A 24979-nucleotide genomic window follows, 5' to 3' on the forward strand; every position below is an offset into this window, starting at 1 on the left:
TCAAAAATCTTCTTGTATGAATTTTGTTTTTGATTTGTGTAAATTATAAACTAAATTAGAAGTCATGCGGTGTGCGACCAGTAATCCAGTGGTTCAATAACTTGATCAGGTCGATAAATTGTTAGTATTTTATAATAATGGATATTACTATTCATTGATTGATGAAATTAGTAAGTTTTGTAAAATTAATTCATATATTAGTGGTAAATAAGTGAATTAATATTTATAAGTGGACTATAATATGTAGATAAATATAGATAATATTTTAAGGCTATTCATAAACTTTTCTTTTTCTTTTAACATTGGTAGTGGAAGAAATGGTAACCAATGTGTGTAATAAAAATATTATCTAGATGATATTCTCTGCGTTTTTAGATTATGATCGTATTTACAAAAAGAAATTTGGAAAAAAAAATATCATTTTAAAAATATATTGGAAAATGAAAATATGATATTTTTTGATATAGAGTTGCAAAATTGTTTAATATTAGTTATGATTTTCTTATAAACTAGTAAAATTCGGGTAAAAGCATTTATATCCTAAATTATCTATCTAAAATAGAATAAAAATTAATGAAAAATTTAGAGATGAAAGAAAAAAATCATAGTTGGACAAATTTCATCAAAGTCTTTGTTTGTGAAGCCCTAGTCTATAAATCTTGTAAACTGCACTCACACCCAATGCTAATTTATTATTTTATTAGAATATATGTTTTTATTCAATAAATTTAGTTTTAAACGCATACACTTATATTGATAATATTTTGTGATTTGTTTAGAAACCTCAACGCTTAGTAAGTAAAATATTTGTAAATTTGATATATATATCAAATATTAATTTGACTTTAACCATGGACTCAAGTAATCCCAACAAAGTCAACCAAACTAAGTTTTATATCATTGGGATATCTATTCGTTAAACTTTGAGGGTACGCATGGGACGTTCGTTCTTTACTTTAAATATTTGTTAGAATAGTCATCATAAATAATGAAATTTTCAGAATAGTTTACATTAATTTTCTAAAATGACAATTATTTAAATATATCGAAGAAAAATGAAAATGTGATATTTGATGGGACGGTAGAGTAGGAATCTAAAGATAACTAAATTTTGCTTGCATTGTGGGGAAAATAAATTCTGTTATTAGGGTGAGAAAAATACTTATATGAACACAACCATAATACATAGATTTATCCACAACCAATCTGATTTTTTTTTATTAATTAAAAAATTGAAATAAAATGGTCTCTCTCCTCCATTAAACCAACCATTCCATAATGACAATTAAAAATAAATTAAATTTAAATAAATTTCAATTTTTTCACTATTTATTGGTGGTTCATAAAAGTATGGATTTAAATTCTATCTATGCAAATATTTATCATTAAATATCAATGTCAGGGCCTCCTTATTCCCATTTCAATTATTTTTAAAGGATGTAACGCATCATGTGCAATTTTTCATTACTTCTCCCTAAATTGATATTCAACTTGCATTTGCATTGCCTCACTCTGACCCCAAACACTATTCACATTTGGTAGATGCATGTGTTATGCACATGTATATCACTTCACCTTCCATTAATAATAAATGATCCCCATAACATTTCTTGAAACAAAATAAATTTCCCAAATAATGGACTTGGTTATTGTGATTAACAAACTTAGAAAACTTTATCAATTTGATTTTAATAACATGGGGATTGAGAAGGAGATAAAAATCTTTGAAATATAAATGGTGTTTACAATGTTTTTACATCACGGTGTTTGGCTGTTTGCTAACATGATTGATGGCCAAGCCTAGTATTATATATTTTTACGTCTGAGTGCTAGTGTAGTTACTTTATGGTATCTTGATTCTTTTCTTTGGTAGTATGAAAACTTATATTTAATTTATTGGATATTGATAATTGATTTATGAAACTAATATGCATGCTATAATGAAAACTTTATAGTTTGATTTTGATATACTTTTAGAAAATAACAATGAATTATAATTTATAAGGTATTTTTTGGCTTTCAAAAAAATAAACCATATTTTAAATGAGTCATAAACTTGGTAGTTCTTAATTGGAATAGTGGAAGAAACTTGTTGCTCATGAGCATTCATGGGAAGTGGAGTAAGGAATAGTGAAAATCTTCCTTATTTATCTGCTGTATTCATTTTTTTATCTGCTGTATTCATTGAGATCGTAGAACATGCTGTCCCCTTGATTTATTTTTAGTTTAAGCAAATCAACTCTTATGTTGTCTATTCACTTACAATTTGTAAATAAAAACTGAAATATGCATATTTTGGTAGTCTAGTGTATAGTGTTGTATGTTAACCAATACGACAGTTATATTGTTGTGGTATGACTCGCAATTTTTTTGGTTACAAACAGATTGAGAATAGTGTAATCAATGAAGAATATTAACATCAGTTTAATACCCTTAGATGATTCTTTAGAGACCTGTTCCCATCCATTTGTCAAACTATAGGATAAAAACCTATAAGAGCATCCAAGCAATATATAAGTTAACAGAAGGAACAGGATTGGAATAGTAGAAATATAGGTTAACTTTAATGAGTATCATACATTGTCCTTCGATGATCATGTAAGCAATCACTAAATTTAGTTATAAGTATTGGAATTTCTAACATTAACAGAAAAACAACCACAAAATCTATGTCCAAAAATATTCATCCGAAAATCAAAATGATCCATGCACAAGCACTATATGTCAAAGGTAGACATTTAAATTTGACAACACTATTACGTAAAACAATGAGTAGTAAAGATGCATTATCAACTCTTACCATTGTTATCAAGTTGTCATCTGAATTGTTAATCACCAAGTAAATTTGCACAAGAGTACATTCTAATAACAATGCAGAGCAACAGAGAGTAGTTAACATATTAAGAACATTGGGTGTATAATAAGTTAAATGAAATGTAAGAAAAGTAATGGAGTTTGAATTAGACTTGTACTCTTTGACTCGAATCGTGATTGGAGATTGAAGAATAGATATTAGAGATAACAAATTACCAAGGGACTAACAAAGAGAATCAAAATTGAAATGGAACTAAGTCTTTGACATACATTTAATGTTGATTGACAGCATCTGCCTCTTAGCAGCATATTTTATAGATAGTTACACAAACATTACTTTTTATAGTGATGTAGGATTATCCTATCCAAAAGCATGGGTATGTAAAGTTAAGATGTAATAGATATGATTAAAAAAATTGGAAAAGTTGGGTAATTTTATCTTGGAAATATATAGGAGTTTACACGGCAATCCAGGCTACAGGTTGGTGATGGAGACTGTTGAGCCTCAACTCGTACGGATCTTAGTTGTGCAACAGTATGTGTTGAAGCAATCTACTTTCTGTGGTGTAAATTAGAACCTGCACATGTTGCTTTATGAATCAATCCCTTCCAAATGGATATAAGAGATTGGAGACATTGCTAAGTGACAGATAGGTGTGGTTAGTAGTCAATGTTGAAGCAAACAATTTTCAGAAGTTTAACTTAGAACAAAGGACATATAAAACTAATAGTTGGTCATGAAAAACTCAGCATCAGTAAACTGATGTAGACATTGTACAGATTTGAATTAAGAACTGTAAAAGCAAAGCATGATCATAGAGAAACTCATAAAATTACAAACAGCAAACATGTCTTCCATAAAAGTGGTATTTTTATTACAAAATAACATTGATAACTTGTATGTAGGATTTTAATGATGCACTTCAACAATGTTCAAAAGAGATGAGGATACTAATCATTACACAAAATAAGGTGATATGCCAAAAAACTAAGATGCATATCTTGAGTTAGTAGCTTAAAGTAATCATGTGTGGCCATCATTCAGTTTTGATAGGCTTTGTACTCTTCCCGGCAAACAACTTCGGTGACAAGAAATAAAAACATCCTTCTTTTTCCACGTTATCATCGTGTGACAACCTCTTAGACGAAGTATTGTTAGTGCTAGCCTCGGTTTTTGTTTTGCTAAAAGGAAATACAAATGGTAGGATAAATAGCCATTAGAAGTAGTATATGATTAGTAAATGTGAGTTTGTAAATAAGTATATGATTGGTAAAGTCACAAAACTCACCACAGTAGAAACCATGGCATCCGCAACCATTCGGAGCTCTCGATCCTTAGTAAGCTTGACGACAGACGCCTAATTGAAGTTTGGTTGGTATTTTACCCGGAAGAAACCTATTTCTCTAGCATATTGTCTAGGTGTGCCGGGTTGATTTTCGGATGATCCTCATTTGTATAGAGATTGTTTTGCCAATAAATTGCAAGTTCATGTGAAAGTTACAACATATTCAAATAATAATCAAAATGTTAGAAGTAGTGACAGCAAAAATATAGCAAGAACATATGTCATATGGTTTTTATAGCAAGAACATATGTCATATGGTTTTTATAGCAAGAACAAATGCATAATGGAATTCACTTATGGAACAACAATTGAAATGTCATTTGGTTTCTAATTCACTCAAGCCAAATAATGTTGAAAGGAAGTTAATATATAATATTGCCAATGATTCATAAATCAGTTTTATTTTTCGAAGACTGTCATTGGATATGGAAGCAGCAATATATATTCGTCGAAGCGATGAAGCAAGAATACATTAAGTTTGAATAATAACAATCAATGTGCTATGTCAATATTGATCAATAAATTGAGGTTATGTTGCAGTAAGCACTCATAACTGTTTGACAGAGGAGCTTGAGAAATACACACCTTCAAAAAACACTCGAAATAAATAATTTTCACTTTCATGTCGTCTCTCTAAAATAAAAGTTGTTAACATAAAACACTCAACATAAACCACTTTCACTTTCCTGCTGACTCTCTAAAACAGAAACTGGAGGAAAACCACAAAATAATAACAGCAACGATTTGGACGATTAAGAAATAGCACAGAAAAAACCAAGACATAAATCGATTTGGACGAAAACCAGAAACGAAATCTAGGAGAAGAGAAAGTAGCACACAATATAACACTGAAAAACGGAGGATGTTGTTCTGTACACTTGGTCTAAACATTTAGATTTAAGATATGAATTTACCTGAGACGAAATCAGAAGATCTTTGAGCTGGATGAAGTGAAGGCGGAAATAGGCAATATGTTGGAGCTACAAACGACCATGAACACCGTCAACTCCTATAAACCAAGTTTTCATTTTTGTGTTCTCTGAGTTGTTTATTCTGTTTTTGTCATGGTCCTTTTAAGCATGTACATAAAAATCAAAACTTGGTGTGAAAATACACGTGAGCGAAACCAACACGAGAAGGAACATGAACATGAAAATGAAAAGCCAGCCACGAAAGCTCGTTTTAATGTCGAAAACGAACAGAAAAAGAACACGAGAAGGGTCATACATGAACACGAAAAGCCAGTAAACAAACCAGAAAAGCCATAAACAATATGGAGAACGAAATGTATGGAGACGAGTGCTAGATAATATGCATAAAACACAAAACTTGATTCATAAGCATATATCTTAACCATACAATACAAAACCGGATTTCAAAAGCAAAACAATATAGACTCATTGATGAGTATTGGAGCCCTTGACATTGTTCTTGATGTAGTCTGTTAAAGAGAACACATAATGTTAAAACCTGTGTAATGTCATAACATTTCCCTTGCTATTCTTAGATACAGTGTGAGAAGACGAAAAGGTTTCTGAAGAAAAACATATTATAAAGCATAAGTTTGCGAAATCGGAGTGAGATACGAAAACTTGTGCGTTTATATGCATTATATTTTTTGTGAACTTATGTATACAAAACAATGGTCTTTTTGAAGAAAAACAAATGAAGATGCAAACGCAACAGGTTGGTTTGAAGATTTTGAAGCATACGAAAAATGAAGCATAGCATAAAACGAGCATGAGCAACAAAACAGAGTAACAACTCATGAAAACGGAGCAGTAAAATAATGTTGTAAGCACTTGAATATACAGATTAGATTCATGAGATGAGTAAAGAGGAAGACGAAGAAGCAAACCTGAGTGAGAGCTTCTAAGGAGTGGTCGGTTTGACTATCAAAAAAAAAAAAGGAGTGGTCGGTTTCTGTAGAGAGAGAAATGCAATGGTTTGTAAATCAAAAATGAGAAATGTGACAATATGGAAAGTGGAAAGTTGTGTGTTTGGTTGGAGGGAAACCGAGGTTTTTTAATCCCACCAATGGTAACCTATCCACTTGGAAAATGATTTTACAAAAGCTGCATCAATCAACTACCTAACTAAGAATGAAAGATGCCACCAAACCGTCTAAATTACCCTTCCTTACATATTAATTAACACTAAGAATTGCCCCTTATTGTAATTTACTAATTCATTTAATTTCAACCAATGAAAAGAGTCATTTTGTACAAGTGGCATTCAATTTTTTCAAATTCCTTTTTCCCTCTCATTCTCTTTTATCCACCCTCTTTCCACACTTTTAACATTTTCAATACTCTCACTATCTCTCTGGTTTTTCCTCTTCTCTCTCTATCCCTCTCATTAACTTTTCTTTGAATCTTGCAGATCTAGGGCTAAACGTGGATACAAAGAACTCTGTCTTCCTTCATGTGCATTGCAAAATGAACTTTTGATTTTAATGAACACCATGTTTTCGTTTCTCGCTTCTGTGTGTGACTTTTTGATGTCGTGTTCGTGATTGGAGATGCAGACCTCAAGAAGTCTGAACCTTGAGATTTACCATGTAAGTGATACTGATAAGCTATGTTTGAATTTTATGTGTATTATTGTTCATGGATTGAAAATTTTGGATTTTAGGAAAACTTAAAATGGGAGAAAAAGAAAGTTACTTTTTCCTATCGGTTATTTGCTTGCCTCGCTGTATAAGCTATGCTTTAATGCCTTTTGCTCTTTATGTAACAAATAGAATGCTGAGGAAGCTATTCAGGGATTGAATGGAACAGTCATTGGGAAGAAGACCAAGTTGGTTGGTTAAGGGGTTTATTGGATTTGGTGTATTTTTATAGGTTATGATGTTTTTGTTTGGATTAATTTGTTTTGAGTTCTAAAGCAAGGTTTAATTTTGGTTTCACTTTGTTGTTGTGTTCTTTGATTTTTTTTCCATTTATGCGTCGCAAGAAGATACATCCAATAAATGTATTCTTTAATCTCATACATGGCAGAACGTGTCGGTACCGGTTCTTTTGGTGTTATTTATCAGGTATTTTTATTCTCTTCAGTAGTGTTTCTTTTGGTGCCTGTTATTAATAGATGAAACATCAAAGGTAGATCTTGTGCTAAGCCTTATAATTCTGATGAAACTGATTTAAGAATTCACATATTGAAGTGCTACCATATCTATCTTGATGGAGATTTATTCTGCTTCAGAGGTAAGTTTGGAGCACTTCTGTTTTATTGTTGTTGAAGCATTTTGTTATTTCTATGTATTTATGCTTGAATGTTGTTTAGTTTCTCAACGTGTTAGAATTCAATAGCACAAGGAAGGATAGTGAAAGATGAAGAAGGGAGAATTTTGCCGCAGTGTAAAGGCGCAGACATGTAAGTGATTAATAGACATTGTGTGATAATGTGGATTCATACAATAATTATTCATCTTTTATTTGACATATGATAACAGTGAATATATAAGTAGCTCATTTGTTTTGTTTTACATATGTGAATAATTTCATGGATATTCAAAACACATGTATATATGGATCAAGTTGCCTCATACCAGAAGATTGGTAGTTATGTTTTTTTTGCAAATCCAGGCTTGCTTTTGGTTGCACCTCACAAGGCACTTTGTCCAGTTAAATTGTAATAGAATGTTTTCCATCTCCGTTTTGGACTTTTAGGCTCTCGTGGTGAAGGTGGAATTCTTAGGAATAACGAGGGGGAGCGGTTTATGGAATGATATGCTCCCACAACAAAGGATTTTGCTTCCAGAGATGTTGTTTCACAATCGATGACTATGGAGATCCGGGAAGGTCATTGTGTAGGTAAGCTAGCTTTTCATTGATTGATGCAATGCCACTATTCTTTCGAATTGGCACCTAATGGTTGTGCAAGTAAGACTAATTACTTTTTTGCATTTCATGTTTAAAGAAGCACTACTTAGCTTAATAAACCTTAATTGTTATGTCTAATCCATAGTTCCAAAACAATTTGTGTTTCTTGTAGTTCAATTCAATTTTAACTCATGCTTGCAACAAGTTAAAATTCATTGATTGATCTCTTATTGACCATGATTTTGTTTTCTTGGACAGGTTAAAGAAAATGTTATCGAAATTTATCATGACAGTAAGGATAAACAAAATGTTATATTATGTTAAAAGATTCTTTTTGGAAAGACAGTGATATTGGTTGAATGATAAAATTTGTCTTTTTTAATGGGAGCGTGAGGAAAAGGACGTAGGATACATGAGAATTAGAATCATAAATAGGCAGGGGCGGGCATAGAAATGAGCCTATGAGCAATTTTATGAGATTTTTATTGAATATAGAGCTGTAAGGAAAAAGTGTACAGTTTGTATGTTTTTTTGCCCTTTTGAATGTTACATGAATTGAAGATTTTAGTTGTGTGTTTAATTGATGTTTATTTCACTAACCAAGGGATTCCAAAGGATTGGCAACATTTCAAGACAGCTTTCTTGGAGAAGTACTATCCCAACAGTGCGCGTGCTTTAAAGGAACGTGAATTTCAATCTTTCAAGCAAGGCAACATGTCGGTATCTGAGTATGCTGAGAAGTTTGAGGACATGGCTGCCTATTCCAGACAAGCAGCTTATGCACCAGATGAATTGTGGAAGATTGATTAGTTTCTCATGGGACAGAATGCTGATATTATGCACAGTGTGTCTCAAAGGGAGTTTACCACCTATGTTGAGTGTTTAAGGCAATGCTATGTTGCCGAGAACACATTGAAGAGAGTCCAAGATGAAAGAGAACAGAATAAGCCGGTTCGTAGGGAACAAGTAAGGTCGGGACAGCATTTGAAACCCCGCAATTCTCCAGCCATGAAGAAGCAGGTTTATGGAGATCGCTCTACTCAGCCTCCCCGATGTGTTAGATGCAAAGGAAATCACTTTGGGAATTGCAAGCCAGACTCTGGGAGATGTTACCGTTGTGACCAGCCAGGGCATTACGCGAGGGATTGTACCGCCCCGAATGCTCCCGAGAAGACTAGAGGCCGTGTTTACACCTTGGACGCTAGGAAGGCCCAAGGAAACACTAATCTTGTTGCTGGTACGTGTTATGTTAATGATCAGCCCTTGTTTGTGCTAGTTGATTGTGGAGAAACACATTCTTTTATTTCTTATCCTTGTGTGTGGAGGCTTGGTTTTGAAACGAGTCTTCTTCCTAATCCTATGATTATCTCGTCGGCTACGGACGATGTGGTAGAAGCTCGGGAAATTTGCAAGGAGTGTTCTATTACCTTCAATGGTCGTAGATTCGTGATTGATCTCATTTGTCTACCTCTTAAGAAGATCGATGTAGTACTTGGTATGGACTGGTTGTCAGCTAACTCGGTGTACATCGGTTGTAAAGAGAAGGCTATCTTCATTCCTGCTGAGGAGACTACATCAACCGATGCCATTGAACATCTTCTTGAAGGTACGATTAACATAGTCAACTACCTTTTTGCTCAAGAGAAGTCTTTCCTTTTGGTTCTTACGTCGGACTCCAAGGACAAGAAGAGTGTATTGGAGATTCCGGTTGTGTGTGAATTTTCCGATGTATTTCCTGAGGATGTTACTTCTCTTCCACCGGAAAGGGAAGTTGAATTATCTATTGATCTTGTTCCGGGTACCGCTCCAGTTTCGATTGCCCCTTATCGAATGTCTCCTGTAGAGCTAAGGGAGTTGAAGAGTCAGCTAGAATAGTTGTTGGCGAAACACTTCATTCGTCCTAGTGTTTCTCCATGGGGAGCTCCAGTCTTGTTAGTGAAGAAGAAGGATGGTAGTATGCATTTGTGCATCGACTATCGTCAGCTGAACAAGGTAACCATAAAGAACAAGTACCCTCTACCGCGGATTGATGACCTTCTAGATCAATTGAAAGGAGCCTGTGTTTTCTCGAAGATTGATCTAAGGTTGGGATATCATCATATTCGGGTTAAGAGTTCGGATGTATCTAAGACTGCTTTTAGGACGAGATACGGTCATTATGAGTTCTTGGTTATGCCATTCGGGGTAACGAATGCTCCTGTTGTCTTTATGGATTACATGAACCGGGTGTTTCAACCATATTTGGATCAGTTCGTGGTAATCTTTATAGACGACATATTGATATACTCACGGACTATCGAAGAGCACATGGAGCATTTGAGGATTGTGTTGTCGGTTCTCAGAGAAAAGCGGTTGTTTGCGAAGTTTAGCAAGTGTGAGTTCTGGATGTCTGAAGTCAAGTTTCTTGGACATGTCATATCTGGCGGCGGCGTAGCTGTAGACCCTTCAAAGGTAGAAGCAGTAATAAATTGGGAACGACCCAAGAATGCAACTGAGGTCCGTAGTTTCCTAGGCTTGGCAGGTTACTATCGGAGGTTCATCATGGGATTTTCCAAGCTAGCATTACCTTTGACCAGGCTTACAAGGAAGGAGGTTTCGTTAAGTTGGAATTCAGAATGTGAGAAGAGTTTTCAGAAACTCAAGGAGAAATTAACTACAACTCCAGTGTTGGTGATCCCAGATCCGAACTGATCCTATGAAGTGTTTTGCGATGCTTCTAAGAAAGGTTTGGGTGGAGTGTTGATGCAAGATGGACAGGTTGTAGCTTATGCATCTAGACAGTTGAGATCTCATGAAGAGAATTATCCTACGCATGACCTCGAACTCGCTGCAATTGTGTTCGCGCTCAAGGTGTGGCGACATTATTTGTATGGAGTTCACTTTGAGATGTTTAGTGATCACAAAAGTTTGAAGTATCTCTTTGATCAAAAGGAACTCAACATGCGTCAGAGGAGATGGATGGAGTACTTGAAGGACTTTGACTTTGATTTAAAGTACCATCCCGGTAAAGCTAATAAGGTAGCAGATGCCTTGAGTAGAAAGGAGATTAAGGTTGTAGAGCTGATGATGTTAGAATTTGGCCTTATGGAGAAGTTCAGAAATTTGGACTTACAATTTGAGTGGGCACCAACGGGTGTGTTGATAAGTAACTTGTGTATTGAGAATGAGTTGCGGGAAAGGATCCGTCAAGCACAGTGGAATGATGTAGAATTGCAGGCTAAAGCAAACCTTCCAGATTTCGTTCGTACATCTGATGGACTCATTCTTTTTGGACGGAGGATGTGTGTGCCAAATGACGCGGAGTTAAGGAGGTTAATTCTGGACGAGGCTCACAAAAGCAAATTCACCATCCATCCCGGATTGACCAAGATGTATCAAGACTTGAAAGGGAATTTTTGGTGGCCTGGTATGAAGAGAGATGTGGCTGATTATGTAGAACAGTGCGTGATTTGTCAACAAATGAAGATAGAGCACCAAAGGCCCGGTGGTATGTTGCAACCATTGGATATTCCTGTTTGGAAATGGGACAGTATATCCATGGACTTCATTGTGGGACTACCACGGGTATTAGGTGGGCATGACTCGATATGGGTGATAGTGGACCGTTTGACTAAGTCCGCGCATTTCTTACCGGTTAAGACAACTCACAAGGTTTCTCACCTTGCGAGGCTTTTTGTAGTAGAGATTGTAAGATTGCATGGTATGCCTTCTAACATTGTGTCGGATAGAGATCCGAAGTTCACTTCCCGATTTTGGGAAGTTTTTCATCAAGAAATGGGTACAAATCTGAATTTGAGCACTTCTAACCACCCCCAGACAGATGGACAAACAGAAAGGACTATTCAAACCATTGAAGATATGCTGAGGGCATGTATATTGGAAATTGGGGGAAGTTGGAAAGATAACTTACCTTTGATAGAATTCGCGTATAACAACAGTTACCATGCGAGTATCGGTATGGCCCCATATGAAGCCTTGTATGGGAGGAAATGTCGATCGCCGTTGTGTTGGTCTGAAGTTGGCGAGAAGGGAATTCTTAGACCGGAGATAATTCAAGAAACCACGGAGAAGGTTAAGATGATTCGAGATAAGATGAAACAAGCTCAAGATCGACAAAAGAGTTATGCGGACAAACGAAGGAGACCGTTGGAATTTGATGTGGGAGATCATGTGTTCTTGAAGGTGACTCCGAGGTTGAGATTGAAAGGACCGTTTAAGACACGCAAGCTTAGCCTGAGGTACTGATCGGCCACCAATTTCACCTTGTTTCTATGTTCTGATCAATGGAAAAACACTTCATCCGGTGGTAATTTATGTTATTTTAGTCTGGTTATTGTTAGTTTTGCTTAGTTTTATGTTTGAGTTGGTTGTGTTATCTTTTCTAGTTTTTGTTGTTTTTCCTCTTGCTTTTGATATTGTACTGGTAGTGTTTAAGTATTGCAGGAATAGGGCACGATTCAAGTCAAGGAAAGGCGGTTTTTGGCAAGCCAGAGGTCTGACACGGCCACCCGTGTCATGTGACACGGCCGTGTCACACTGGCTGAAAGGAGGCATTGGAAAATCTTGGAAGCATCAAGTCAGAGATCTGACACGGCCACCCGTGTCCCATGACACGGCCGTGTAAGACATGCTGAAGAGAAAAAGTTGAGAAATCTTGGAACCAAGAAGTCAGGGGTCTGACACGGCCACCCGTGTCCCATGACACGGCCGTGTCAGACATGTGCGCAGAAAAATTCTGATTTTTAACTTATGAAATCTGTCACTTAAGTAAGGGTATGATGGACTTTTCGTATGAGAATATTTGCTGTGAGGTATTTAGTCACTGTTTGGAAAGAAGAAAATCACTTTTTTTGACGGTCGGAGAACGTGAAAATAGAGATTGAGAGCACTAGGGCTTGAAGCGAAGAAATCTTCAAGAGCATCCGCGATTGAAGATCAATTCCGATTCAACCAATTGTAATGTCTTCATCTTTAATCATTGTTATCTTGATAATTGCCATGAGTAGCTAAGCTCTTTACTTGTTAGGATTGATGTCCCCGGATCATGTGATGTAATGAATATTATTTACCGTTAATTTTCAGATTATCTTTATGAAATTCAGTTTATGATTAAAAGTTCTTATTGCTTCAATATATTGGAAAATATATGTGTTGATTTACGGTTGGGGTTTTGTCGGAAAACTACCTCAAGGCATTTTTAATCATAACGCTATAATTAAGAATCACTTAGGAATAAGGGTTTGATGCGTAGCGATCAAATTATCTAGATTATGTCTTTTAGAATCTTGAGATATAATTATCTTGTTAAGGAATTAAGAGAGGGTTTTTGTTTCAAGAGGTTTTCACTAAGGAATTAGGGAAATCAATGTTCGGTGTCGATAGTTGAGAATTTCTAAAGTAAATCTGTTAATCGGTAGTTATTTCATTACAGAGAAATTCATACATCCATCCTAACTAGTTTCATACTCTTTCATTAGTCAAAACATTTAAGCACTTTATTCTATTTAAGCTGTTGTTTCAATTAAATAACCAAATTCAAACACCCCGATGACTTTTTATTCCATTGCACTATTCTTAAACGTATAATTCCTACGCAGTCCGCGAGTTCGATACTTGGAAAAATTAATCCACTTATTACTACATCGGTAAAAATAGTACACTTGCTATTTTACCGGTCAAGTTTTTGGCGCCGTTGCCGGGGACTGCCAAATTATAAGTTGAAGAATCGTTCAATTGAATTTTTGTTGCTTTGCAACTAAAATTATTTGTCTTTTATTTTATTTTTCTGTCATTCATTTGCTTATTACTAACAATCGTCTAATCTTTGTATGTGAGGTAAGGCCTCAGCAGAATTTATTTTTGACGCAGAGCCAGAACGATCATTGCGAGCGAGACTTCGAAAAGCAAAGCAAGAACGACTAGAAGCGTTAGAAAAAATTCTGGCAGCTTCTGAATCTGATAACGAGGAAATCCTCTCCATTCATTCTGAGCATTCAGATTCGGAGGCAGAAACGATGGTGGACCCTGTAGAAAGGTTGTTAGGTGATTATGGTGGAGCAAATGCACCAGCTGGCCGAATGACAATTGTGAATCAACCGGTGGACGTGGCTCACTTTCAGCTACATCCAGCAAAGATTCGACAGCTGGAGAAGAAACCCTTTTCGGGAAGAATAAATGAAGATGCTAACAAGCATTTACAAAGGTTTCTTACCATGACAACTTCTCTAAAGATAGAAGGACACTCTGAAGAAGCAAAGAAGTTGGTTATGTTTCCATTCACATTAGCGGATGACGCTGAAGAGTGGTTCTACTCATTACCTGCTGGGAGTATTACCACATGGCAACAAATGGAGTCAACCTTCCTAAATGAGTATTTTCCGGCTGTTGTTTATATTCGTAAGAGATATGATATTGTTAACTTTAAACAGAAGGAAGGAGAATCACTCGGAGATGCGTATAAGAGATTCAAGAGGTTATTGGTGGCATGTCCAACTCACAACATGGATGTCACTGAACAAATGCATAATTTTCTGAATGGTCTTAAAATGAAGACTAAGCAATTGATTGACACAGCAGCTGGTGGATCATCCAACTTTGCAACAGCCACCGGTGTTAAAAAAATCATAGAAGCTATTGCGGCAAATGAACACTTGGAGTTATATGACCGTAGTGTTAGCCTACCTGAAGGATTAGTGGATATGAAATTGTCAACGCAAGTTGTGAAAATTGAAGATCAGGTAGCTGCGGAAGTTGAGCGGAGATTGAAACAGATGGGTCTTGAAAAACAAACAGTAGCACAAGTTCAACCGGCTCAAGCAAGTCAACCGGTAGGGTGTGAAATATGTGGAGGACCTCATTTTACTGTTCAGTGTGTTGCTACAGCTCAGCAAGTGGAGGAAATAAACTTCTTGAAACAAAACAACCCCTACTCAAATACCTACAATCCGGGGTGGAAAAATCATCCGAATTTTTCATGGAAGGACCAATCAGGGAGTGCTCCTAAACAAGGGGTTCTTCCATATCAAGTTCAACAGTCGCAACAACAGTATAGACCTCCTCAACAACATTATCAACAACCTCAGCAACAAGCCCCCAGGAAAGCAGATTGGGAGATTGCCATCAAAAAATGGCAGCTCAAAGCTCTCAGTTTCAGGAAGAAACGAGGAGTAATTTCTGGAATACGGGTTCCTCCATTAAAAATCTAGAGATTCAGATGAGTCAAATAGCACAGCAACTAGCAAACACTCAACAGCTGGGTGCTTTGCCAAGTGCCACAGTTACCAATCCTAAAGATCATAATAATGTGAGTGCTATTGTTACTAGGAGCGGTAAAGGGAAAGGTGTAGTTGAAAATAATGAAGAGGAAGAGGAACCATTGTTGGAGGTAGACTTAGAGATAAGAGAAAATGAGTCAGAAGCTGAGGAAGTGGTGGTGATGGAACCAACTCCGAAAGAGAAGGTGGTTGAACAAAAACAGAAGCCGACAGTAAAACTTCCTTTTCCAGTAAGGAACAAGAAAAAAGGACAACATGAGAAGAATTTTGAAAAATTATTGGAGATGTTCAAGAAGCTGGAGATTAATATCCCATTCTTGGAGGCATTAGAACAAATGCCTACTTATGCAAAATTTATGAAGGACATCATCTCCAAGAAAAGAACCATCGATCGTGACCCTATTATTCTAACCGAAACGTGTAGTGCTATTTTGCAGGGTATGAAGATTCCGGTGAAGAAGAAAGATCGAGGTTCCGTGACTATTCCTTGTACAATTGGGGATAGGTCATTCAAGAAAGCTCTAATTGATTTGGGGAGCAAGTGTGAGCCTTATGCCGTTATCTATCTACAAGAGATTGGGGATAGGTAATGTACAAGATACAAGAATGACACTCCAGTTTGCTGACCACTCTGTTAAAAGACCTTATGGGATAGTAGAAGACGTGCTGGTGAAGATTGATAAATTTGTGTTCCCAGTGGATTTTGTAATTTTAGAGATGCCAGAAGATGAGGAGATCCCTATTATTTTAGGAAGGCCATTTCTCGAGACAGGGCGATGTTTGATAGACATTGAAGAAGGCACAATGACTTTGAAAGTTTATGATGAAGAGCTAAAAATTGATGTACGCAACACCATGAAGTACAAGGATGATATAGCAACTAGTCAACACATTGAGGTGATTGATCAAATATGTACTAATGAGAATTCTTTGCAAATACAAAAATTACCTTTGGAAAGAGTGTTGAGCTCGTCTGTGTGCAATAAAGAGGAAGCCGTTGATGAAGAAGAAGTGGAAGTAGTGGCTATGATGGAGACAAGTCCCATAGTAAAAAGTTCTAGACAAAACCGGTGGGAGGATATTAGACAACCTTTGGTTGAAGAAAAAAAAGAGGAACCTAAGAAGGGTGCTGAATTGAAACAACTCCCGGAGAATTTAAAATATGTTTTCCTTGATGCTGAAAGTAGGTGTCCTGCCATCATAAACTCGCACCTTGAACGGGTGCAGGAACGTAAGCTAGTAGAAGTGTTAAAGAAACATAAAAGTGCCATGGGGTGGTCTATTGAAGATTTAAAAGGGATCAGTCCTACAATGTGCATGCACAAAATCCTCATGGAAGATGATCACAAACCAGTGGTCCAACCTCAGAGGCGTCTGAACCCAGCCATGAAAGAGGTTGTGAGAAAAGAAGTTGTGAAACTTTTAGATGCTGGGATGATTTACCCGATATCTGATAGTGCTTGGATAAGCCCGGTTCATGGCAAGCCAGAGGTCTGACACGGCCACCCGTGTCATGTGACACGGCCGTGTCACACTGGCTGAAAGGAGGCATTGGAAAATCTTGGAAGCATCAAGTCAGAGATCTGACACGGCCACCCGTGTCCCATGACACGGCCGTGTCAGACATGCTGAAGAGAAAAAGTTGAGAAACCTTGGAACCAAGAAGTCAGGGGTCTGACACGGCCACCCGTGTCCCATGACACGGCCGTGTCAGACATGTGCGCAGAAAAATTCTGATTTTTAACTTATGAAATCTGTCACTTAAGTAAGGGTATGATGGACTTTTCGTATGAGAATATTTGCTGTGAGGTATTTAGTCACTGTTTGGAAAGAAGAAAATCACTTTTTTTGACGGTCGGAGAACGTGAAAATAGAGATTGAGAGCACTAGGGCTTGGAGCGAAGAAATCTTCATGAGTATCCGCGATTGAAGATCAATTCCGATTCAACCAATTGTAATGTCTTCATCTTTAATCATTGTTATCTTGATAATTGCCATGAGTAGCTAAGCTCCTTACTTGTTAGGATTGATGTCCCTGGATCATGTGATGTAATGAATATTATTTACCGTTAATTTTCGGATTATCTTTATGAAATTCAGTTTATGATTAAAAGTTCTTATTGCTTCAATATATTGGAAAATATATGTGTTGATTTACGGTTGGGGTTTTGTCGGAAAACTACCTCAAGGCATTTTTAATCATAACGCTATAATTAAGAATCACTTAGGAATAAGGGTTTGATGCGTAGCGATCAAATTATCCGGATTATGTCTTTTAGAATCTTGAGATATAATTATCTTGTTAAGGAATTAAGAGAGGGTTTTTGTTTCAAGAGGTTTTCACTAAGGAATTAGGGAAATCAATGTTCGGTGTCGATAGTTGAGAATTTCTAAAGTAAATCTGTTAATCGGTAGTTATTTCATTATAGAGCAATTCATACATCCATCCTAACTAGTTTCATACTCTTTCATTAGTCAAAACATTTAAGCACTTTATTCTATTTAAGCTATTGTTTCAATTAAATAACCAAATTCAAACACCCCGATGACTTTTTATTCCATTGCACTATTCTTAAACGTATAATTCCTATGCAGTCCGCGAGTTCGATACTTGGGAAAATTAATCCACTTATTACTACATCGGTAAAAATAGTACACTTGTTATTTTACCGGTCAGGTACGTAGAACCTTATTAGATCATGAGACGGATAGGTGAAGTCGCATACCAGTTAGCGTTTCCTCCTTCACTATCTGGGCTGCATGACGTTTTCCATGTGTCTCAGTTGCGGAAGTTTGTGCCGGATTCATTTCATCCTATCTTACCGGATACAATTGAAGTTGAACCAGATCTTTCTTTCCAACCGAAGCCGTGTCGTGTTCTGGAGTATGCTAGTAAGTCTTTGAGGAGCAAGGAGATACCTCTTGTCAAGGTGTTGTGGGAAGAGTCGTGTCCTGACGAAGCCACTTGGGAGCTTGAATCAGAGATGCGGGAGTTGTATCCTCACCTGTTCTGGTAAGTTTTCGAATTCGAGGACGAATTCTATTTAAGGGGGGGAGAATGTAATATCCTAATTTTATTTCAAGAGATTTACTAATAGGAAATTGCATTTAGTTGAGATATAACTAAGTGGCATCATGGTAAATAGAATCTAATTGGGGGTTGTTTTGGTCATTTCATCCAATAACTAAGACTTAAGGGAGTGTTTGGCTTGTGTTGTCTTTTACCATTGGTAACAAAACAGAATTTTAGAGAAGAGGAAGAAAAAACGTGAAAGAAGAAGAAGGAAGGAGAAGACCAATTAACTTTCAGCCTTGCATGAACCTTTGATCCATCAATCTTCATCATCCACTTCTGATTTCTGGAGCTTCTTCCCCAGCTTAATCAAGTGAGTCTCATAGATAGAGACCTTGGGGTATTCTATGGGGTTTATGCCATGTTTGGGGTTAAAGGGTTTTTGAGAGTAAATGTTCAATGATCTTACAAATTGCATGTTTAACCCTCCATTCTGGTAATAATGAGTATATGCATGTTTACTATAGCTTATTATTCGATCATCAATGGCTGCATGTAGAAATTTGGGGTTTGGGGACCCCAAATGCGTTTCTGCATTTTGCTGATTTTGCAGAGTTCGCTGCAGCGAACTTTCTTTCGCTGTAGCGAATGGTTCGCTATAGCGAACTGTGTAGCGAATAAACCTGGGAGTTGAATTGATTTATTTGCTGTAGCGAACTTTCCTTCGCTGTAGCGAATCGGGGCTTCGCTGGAGTTCGCTGTAGCGAACTGACCTGGATTTGAAGAAGTTTAGCTTCTGTTTGAGTTCGCTGTAGCGAACAGAAGTTTGCTGTAGCGAACTAGTATGATATAGAATTGATAATTCTCCCATATGAGTGCAGTTTCGCTTCGTATCGGAATCGAAGGCCTCTTACGACTTGTATGATATGCCAGTACACGTTTTAAGTGTATGAGACTATGATATGATCACCATCTTACTTGTATGCATGTATATTTGAGATATGCAATTGTTGATTGTGTTATGATGTGATCATTGTTATTCTCGTTCGTTCCGGTTGAACGTTCGGAGACGCTTTGCCTGTGTGGCTTGATTGTGTTGTGGTATGCTTGAATCGGAGTGGGCCTAGGCTATTAGGGGGTAAATCCCATAGAACACTTAATACCGTTGCAATGTGCATGTGGAGGTCTTCAAGGGCGTTTCTCCACTAGCCGTTAACACATTGGCTTTCTCGGTATGTTCTACACACATGAGCTATCATTGCGATGTGCATGTGGAGGTCTTATAGGGCGTTTCTCCACTAGTCGTTAACACATCCGCGTGCTTGGTATGGTGGAGAGGTAATGCCATGTAGGCAATGTTACCTTCGATTCACCTCTAGTGATGCCACGTAGGCAAGATCACTAGGCTTTCGCCCGGTGGGCTCGTATTATCAAGATAGCGTATTTGCACTAGCCGTTAACACATCGGCGTATAGACAAAGATGGGGTCGGGTGCCATTTAGGCAACGTCGCGGCTGTAACTCGTCTCGGATGGAATCCATTTAGGAAGTAAATCCGATTTGTCTTGCGGTGTGCATGTGCAAGTCTCTTGATGCGATGTACGGGTGTAACTCACCGAGGGTGTGGATTGCGTAGCCTAATGAGCGGGCTGTAACTTACTCCTAGATTCCTCGTACATGGGTACGGGTTTGCATACAATGGTTTTGACTGTGTGATTATCTCTGTGGCCATATTGGATAGTTATGGGACTTCCAATGGTGGTATACCTTGTTTGTACTTGTACCTAGCCGTAAGGTAACCCGGATTCTCGGTGAATCCGTTCATTGCATATTCCCTGTAGAACTGAGTGAACCCGTAAGATAGGGAGACTCACTGAGATTTAGTAATCTCACCCCATTCCAATTATTCTTTTTTCAGGTGATTCGAGGCAGGATCGAGGCAAGGGTAAGATGGCTTAGCTTCGAGTTGATGTTTCTTGGCGATGCGTTCTGTCGTAGTTTATGATCTTTTGTATCTCTATCTTTTGTACTATGGATATGTATTTGTACCAGTTAGAACTCTTGTATTTTGGCCATGACAGTTTGGGCTTTTGTACTTGTACTTATACATTATCTATTCCGCTGCTTATGTTTATGATTTTCGAGTACCAGTTTAATGTCATATACGTATATCCTAGGCAATGTATGTATGGGGTGTTACAGTTACAATACATTTTTATTTATTTAAAAAACAAAATATTATAAATATTTATAATTATCAGTGATATTTATAAATATTTAAAGTTATTAGTCATATTTGTAAATATTTATAATTATTAGACATATTAAATTTATCATGTCGGTGATTTCATAAATATTTCTTTTTAAAATATTTTTAGTTATTAGTGATTTTATAATAACAATTGAATATCATCTCTGTTTTTTTAACCTTAAATTAACATTTCTCATTCGAATTTTTAAATTTTTATTTGTGTGTTTATAATACATTGTTCATCTTAAGATTTGACTTACCCGTGCGGACGCACGGGTCTTCTACTAGTTTATGACATTACAATTTAACCCTTCTTAATATGAGTAAAGGAAGTGGGGTACTATTTAATGAGATAGTGGATGAGGCAAAACGAAAGAAAAAAGAATTGGTGCTGTTCAAGGTGGATTTCGAAAAGGCATATTATACGGTGAGTTGGAACTTCTTAGGGGATGTAATGGCTAAAATGGGATTTCATGAAAAATGGAGAAGTTGGATCCTGGAATGTTTGCAATCGGCATCGATCTCTGTCTTAGTGAATGGAAGTCCCACCAAAGAATTCAAGGCTGGTAGAGGTTTGAGGCAAGGGGACCCATTATCCCCCTTCCTATTTCTATTAGTTGCAGAAGGATTTCACGGTCTCATGAAAAGAGCAGTGGAATTGGAAAAATTCTATGGATATAAATTCGAACATGGGCAGGAGAGTTTTTCTCATCTACAATATGCAGATGACACATTAATTTTTGGAGAAAAGAGCTGGAGAAATATAAGAAGCATAAAGGCAAATCTCATGTTATTTGAATTGATGTATGGGTTGAAAGTCAACTTCCAAAAGAGTTGCCTAATTGGAGTAAACATATGTCAGTGCTGGTTGCAAGAGGCCGCGATAAGCCTAAACTGTAAGGTGGGATCACTTCCGTTCAGCTATCTCGGGATACCTATAGGCGTCAATCTAAGATCCTTGAAAATGTGGCAGCCTGTGCTTGATGTCGTGAGAAACAGACTTTTAAATTGGAATCACAACCAATAGTCTTTTGGAGGTAGAGTGGTCCTGGTAAAATCCGTCTTGTCTGCTATCCCTGTATATTTCTTATCCTTTTTCAAGGCTCCAACAGGTATCGTTTCCAAACTTGAATCTTATTTCAAGCAGTTTCTGTGGGGCGGTAATGAGGAATCGAGAAAAATTAACTAGATTAAATGGGATAAAATTTTAGACCATTAGATGAGGGTGGGCTGGGAATAAAGGATTTGAGAGTTTTCAATTGTGCGCTTTTAGGCAAATGGGTGTGGAAAATTAGGAATGAGAATAGTGGGTTGTGGTTTAAAGTGTTGTCAGCTCGATATGGCAGTCCCGGGACTGCCATTAGAACGAGTGATTCTGCTAGCTCTCTATGGTGGAGGGATATATGTTCTTTAGACATAGGAGATCGAGAAACATTAGGGGAATATTCAGTGAAGGGGGAATACAAAGCTCGGTTGTCAGAGAATAGAAGCGAGAGTTCAGTAGTGTGGTCTGAGATTTGGCACAATTACATTCCATCAAAAGTTTCTTGTCTGGTGTGGCGGCTATTTCATGATAGGCTGCCTACCAAAGATAATTTAGTTAGGAGAGGAATCTTAACAGAGAATAATTCCAAGTGTGTCGGAGGGTGTGAGGCGGTCGAAACGGGATCTGACCTTTTCTTTGAGTGTCATATTGGTGCAGGTTTATGGTCTCACTTGATCAGGTGGCTTGGCTTGTCAACGGTATTATCAAATGAGTGTTGGATGCATTTCGTCTAGTTTTGGAGCGCTTATCACAAAGGAAAGAAGTATTGTGCTCAAAGTTAAAACGGTTTGGTTCGCTTGCATTTGGATTATATGGAACGATCGAAATTCTGCTATCTTCAAGAATAAAGCAGCAACACCAGATCAAATGTTTGAGGAGGTCCAGCGGATGTCTTGGTTTTGACTCGGCAATAAGCATAAATAGCTTCGATGCAATACTCAATAATGGCACATGGACCCCTGGATGTTGCTCAGGAAATCTTCTAAATCATAACTTCGTCTTGGCATAAGCCCGTCGCAGGATCAGGCTTGACTCAGAGCTGAAAACAGTATTTTACTGCAAATATGTGATTAGTCTGAAGTTTTGGTGAAATTTTTGGGAGATGAGATAAGTTTTTCTGCGAATGAAGTTTAAAGGGTAGTTTTGGTGATTTTAAACGTCGTTCGATGACGTAGAATTCAGATTGCGCCGAGGTCTTCGAAGAACAGCAATGGAGTGGCAGTAATGAGGCGGAATGGAGTATACTTATTCTAGATGATGATAGGCTTGAATAATTGGATTGTTTTGCAGGCTATTGTATTGGGGTAGCAGTTTCTGTTGTGATTTGGGCATGAATGCAGGGTTGATATGTTGATTCTTACTGTTGGGGATAGTTTAACTAGGAGGCATTTTGTATGAAATGTATCAAATTTTGAAATCCCTGTCTGGATTGTGCTGCGTTTTCTAGTGCACTTCTTGTGCCTGTTAACTCTTATAATAAATTTTGCTTTTTCAAAAAAAAATTCTAGAATGATAATAAAAAGGGTTCTATGGGTAATTGGAATACAATGCTAATGAGAAAAGTTTGTTAATTAGTTAGTTACGAAAATAACCTTTTGTTTGTCTAAATTTATTAGGAGGAAAGGGCAATATAGGGAGTTTGGCCAATTGATTTGTAATGGGTAGATATAGTAGAAGTAGAAGAGATGTTATATGTCCCATAAAACTTGTATATATATGGTGTTTATTTTTTTTATAAAAGTTGTCCCACAATCAACTAGTTATTAATGACCATTTAAGACAATCCCAACAGGAATTTAATATTTGGAAAATTAAATAATTAAAATACAATTTTGAAATTATCTATATTAATTTTGGAATCGGCTTAAAAAAAGCATAAAAATAAGTGAAAAGCATTAAGTTAAAAGAAAGAATTTTTCAAATCATCCGATTTCCTATTTAAATTTTGTCATTTTTCTTACTTGAACCTAATGTTCTAATTGAACTCTCCAAGTCATTATAAATAGGCCATTGCAACATGCTTATTTCCACATTTAAAAACAAAATGGTATTCTACAAGACTCTCCTTTTAATATTTATGATCATTTGCATTGCTTCAGGCATCTTCGCAAGTAATAACCTATGTTTATAACTTAATTTTCATTGCTTCAATTGCATTGTTGTGTTTTTAATAAAACACTTGAATTGTAGGATACTATCGAGTATATTAAAAGGCAAATGCTTGTTTGTTTTAAAAAAATAATTTTAGAAAATAAAATTTTGATGAACTTCGTTGCCTCAAACTTATTTTCCAGTAATAATCTATATGTTAATTTTTACTGCTTCATCCAGTCAAAATTTTTGTTATATAGTTTTGTTCTATTATTCTTAGATGAAAATGCCATAAAAAAACAATTTGCTCTTGTTAGACTTTGATTTAGAATTTAAGTAGAATTTAATTGTTATTTTCTATGGCGGTACATGCCTCCTTGTTATTACTGATTCGGTTGTTGAGATGTGCGAGGTAATTCTAGAGAGCCTTCAATTGCTTCGTGTTCCACTTTACTTGTCGGACACGATACTATGATAATTTCCTGTATGTTTTGTGTATTTGCTTGCAGGTGTTGCTCGATGGTGCTGATATATGACTCTACGCGACGTGTGATTTATTTTCGCGACGTCGCAATGCTTCGATATTTTGCTTTTATGGATTCCTGATGTTGCCTATTGCTTGTGCATAGTTGCTACGCGATATTCCCGAATTTCATTGCTTACGTTTGCTAGCTCATTACGGATTTGCTATCCGTACGGTATTGCTCCTTGTCCCTTTTACTCTTTCGCGCACCATATCTTGCCATGAGAAGTAGGTTAGGCATGCAACATCATCCTATTACATGAGAAGTAGGACCTAGACATTCATCTGACCAAGCCCTCGAAAGAGGCTCTGTTTTTGTTGCTGTGTTTATATTTGTGCTTTGCGGAAGGGAGTCACAGTGTAATAAGACCTTGATAGCGCTCCGTTAAGTCCTCATGGAAGACATGCGGAAAGGGTTAGCAATGAACCCCCGCCCAATCTCATCGAGTCCGTTCAGTATGTGTACGCTACGCGTGGTTCGCTTCTGAACCAGCACAAGATCTTGTTATCGAGTATGTCAAGAAAAGGGTTCATGCAATCGGACCCCCGCATTTCATATAGCTCGCGTCGCTCGACGTTGATGCTCGGTGTACGCACGCACCGTTTTCCTTTCAGATCCCTCACGACTTGGTTGCTGAGAGGGATCCGCTCCTCTTGTCTATGGCCCGATCATTTTCGCGAGGTCTAATGCTTGGTTGACTCAGGTGATTCGCTCCCCTTGGCTATGGAGGGACGACTTTTCTACTACTTGGCCAGTGTCAGTAGTTTGTTTTCTTTACGAGCAGAGCTCGTTTGTGTG

At 37.0% G+C, this 24979-nt stretch overlaps 3 protein-coding genes across 3 annotated transcripts; all 3 read left to right on the forward strand.

Moving 5' to 3' along the window:
* Positions 1–8800: 8800 nt before the first annotated feature.
* Positions 8801–9859, forward strand: LOC131597163 (uncharacterized). The gene has a single exon (XM_058869873.1). The coding sequence runs from the start codon at positions 8801–8803 to the stop codon at positions 9857–9859; it is 1059 nt and encodes a 352-aa protein (XP_058725856.1).
* Positions 9860–10156: 297 nt separating this feature from the next.
* On the forward strand, positions 10157–10675 carry LOC131597164 (uncharacterized mitochondrial protein AtMg00860-like). Its single transcript, XM_058869874.1, has one exon. It carries the CDS (start codon positions 10157–10159, stop codon positions 10673–10675), a length of 519 nt encoding a protein of 172 aa, XP_058725857.1.
* Positions 10676–17957: 7282 nt separating this feature from the next.
* On the forward strand, positions 17958–18275 carry LOC131597165 (uncharacterized). The gene has a single exon (XM_058869875.1). The coding sequence runs from the start codon at positions 17958–17960 to the stop codon at positions 18273–18275; it is 318 nt and encodes a 105-aa protein (XP_058725858.1).
* The last annotated feature ends 6704 nt before the right edge of the window (positions 18276–24979 follow it).

This window comes from Vicia villosa, linkage group LG4, assembly GCF_029867415.1.
Source record: "Vicia villosa cultivar HV-30 ecotype Madison, WI linkage group LG4, Vvil1.0, whole genome shotgun sequence".
In the NCBI taxonomy this organism is placed as follows: Eukaryota; Viridiplantae; Streptophyta; class Magnoliopsida; order Fabales; family Fabaceae; genus Vicia; species Vicia villosa.

Bases quoted from the DNA above. Each gene is read 5' to 3' on its own strand.
- LOC131597163 (XM_058869873.1), top strand. From the start codon at position 8,801: ATGGGACAGAATGCTGATATTATGCACAGTGTGTCTCAAAGGGAGTTT.
- LOC131597164 (XM_058869874.1), top strand. From the start codon at position 10,157: ATGCCATTCGGGGTAACGAATGCTCCTGTTGTCTTTATGGATTACATG.
- LOC131597165 (XM_058869875.1), top strand. From the start codon at position 17,958: ATGAGACGGATAGGTGAAGTCGCATACCAGTTAGCGTTTCCTCCTTCA.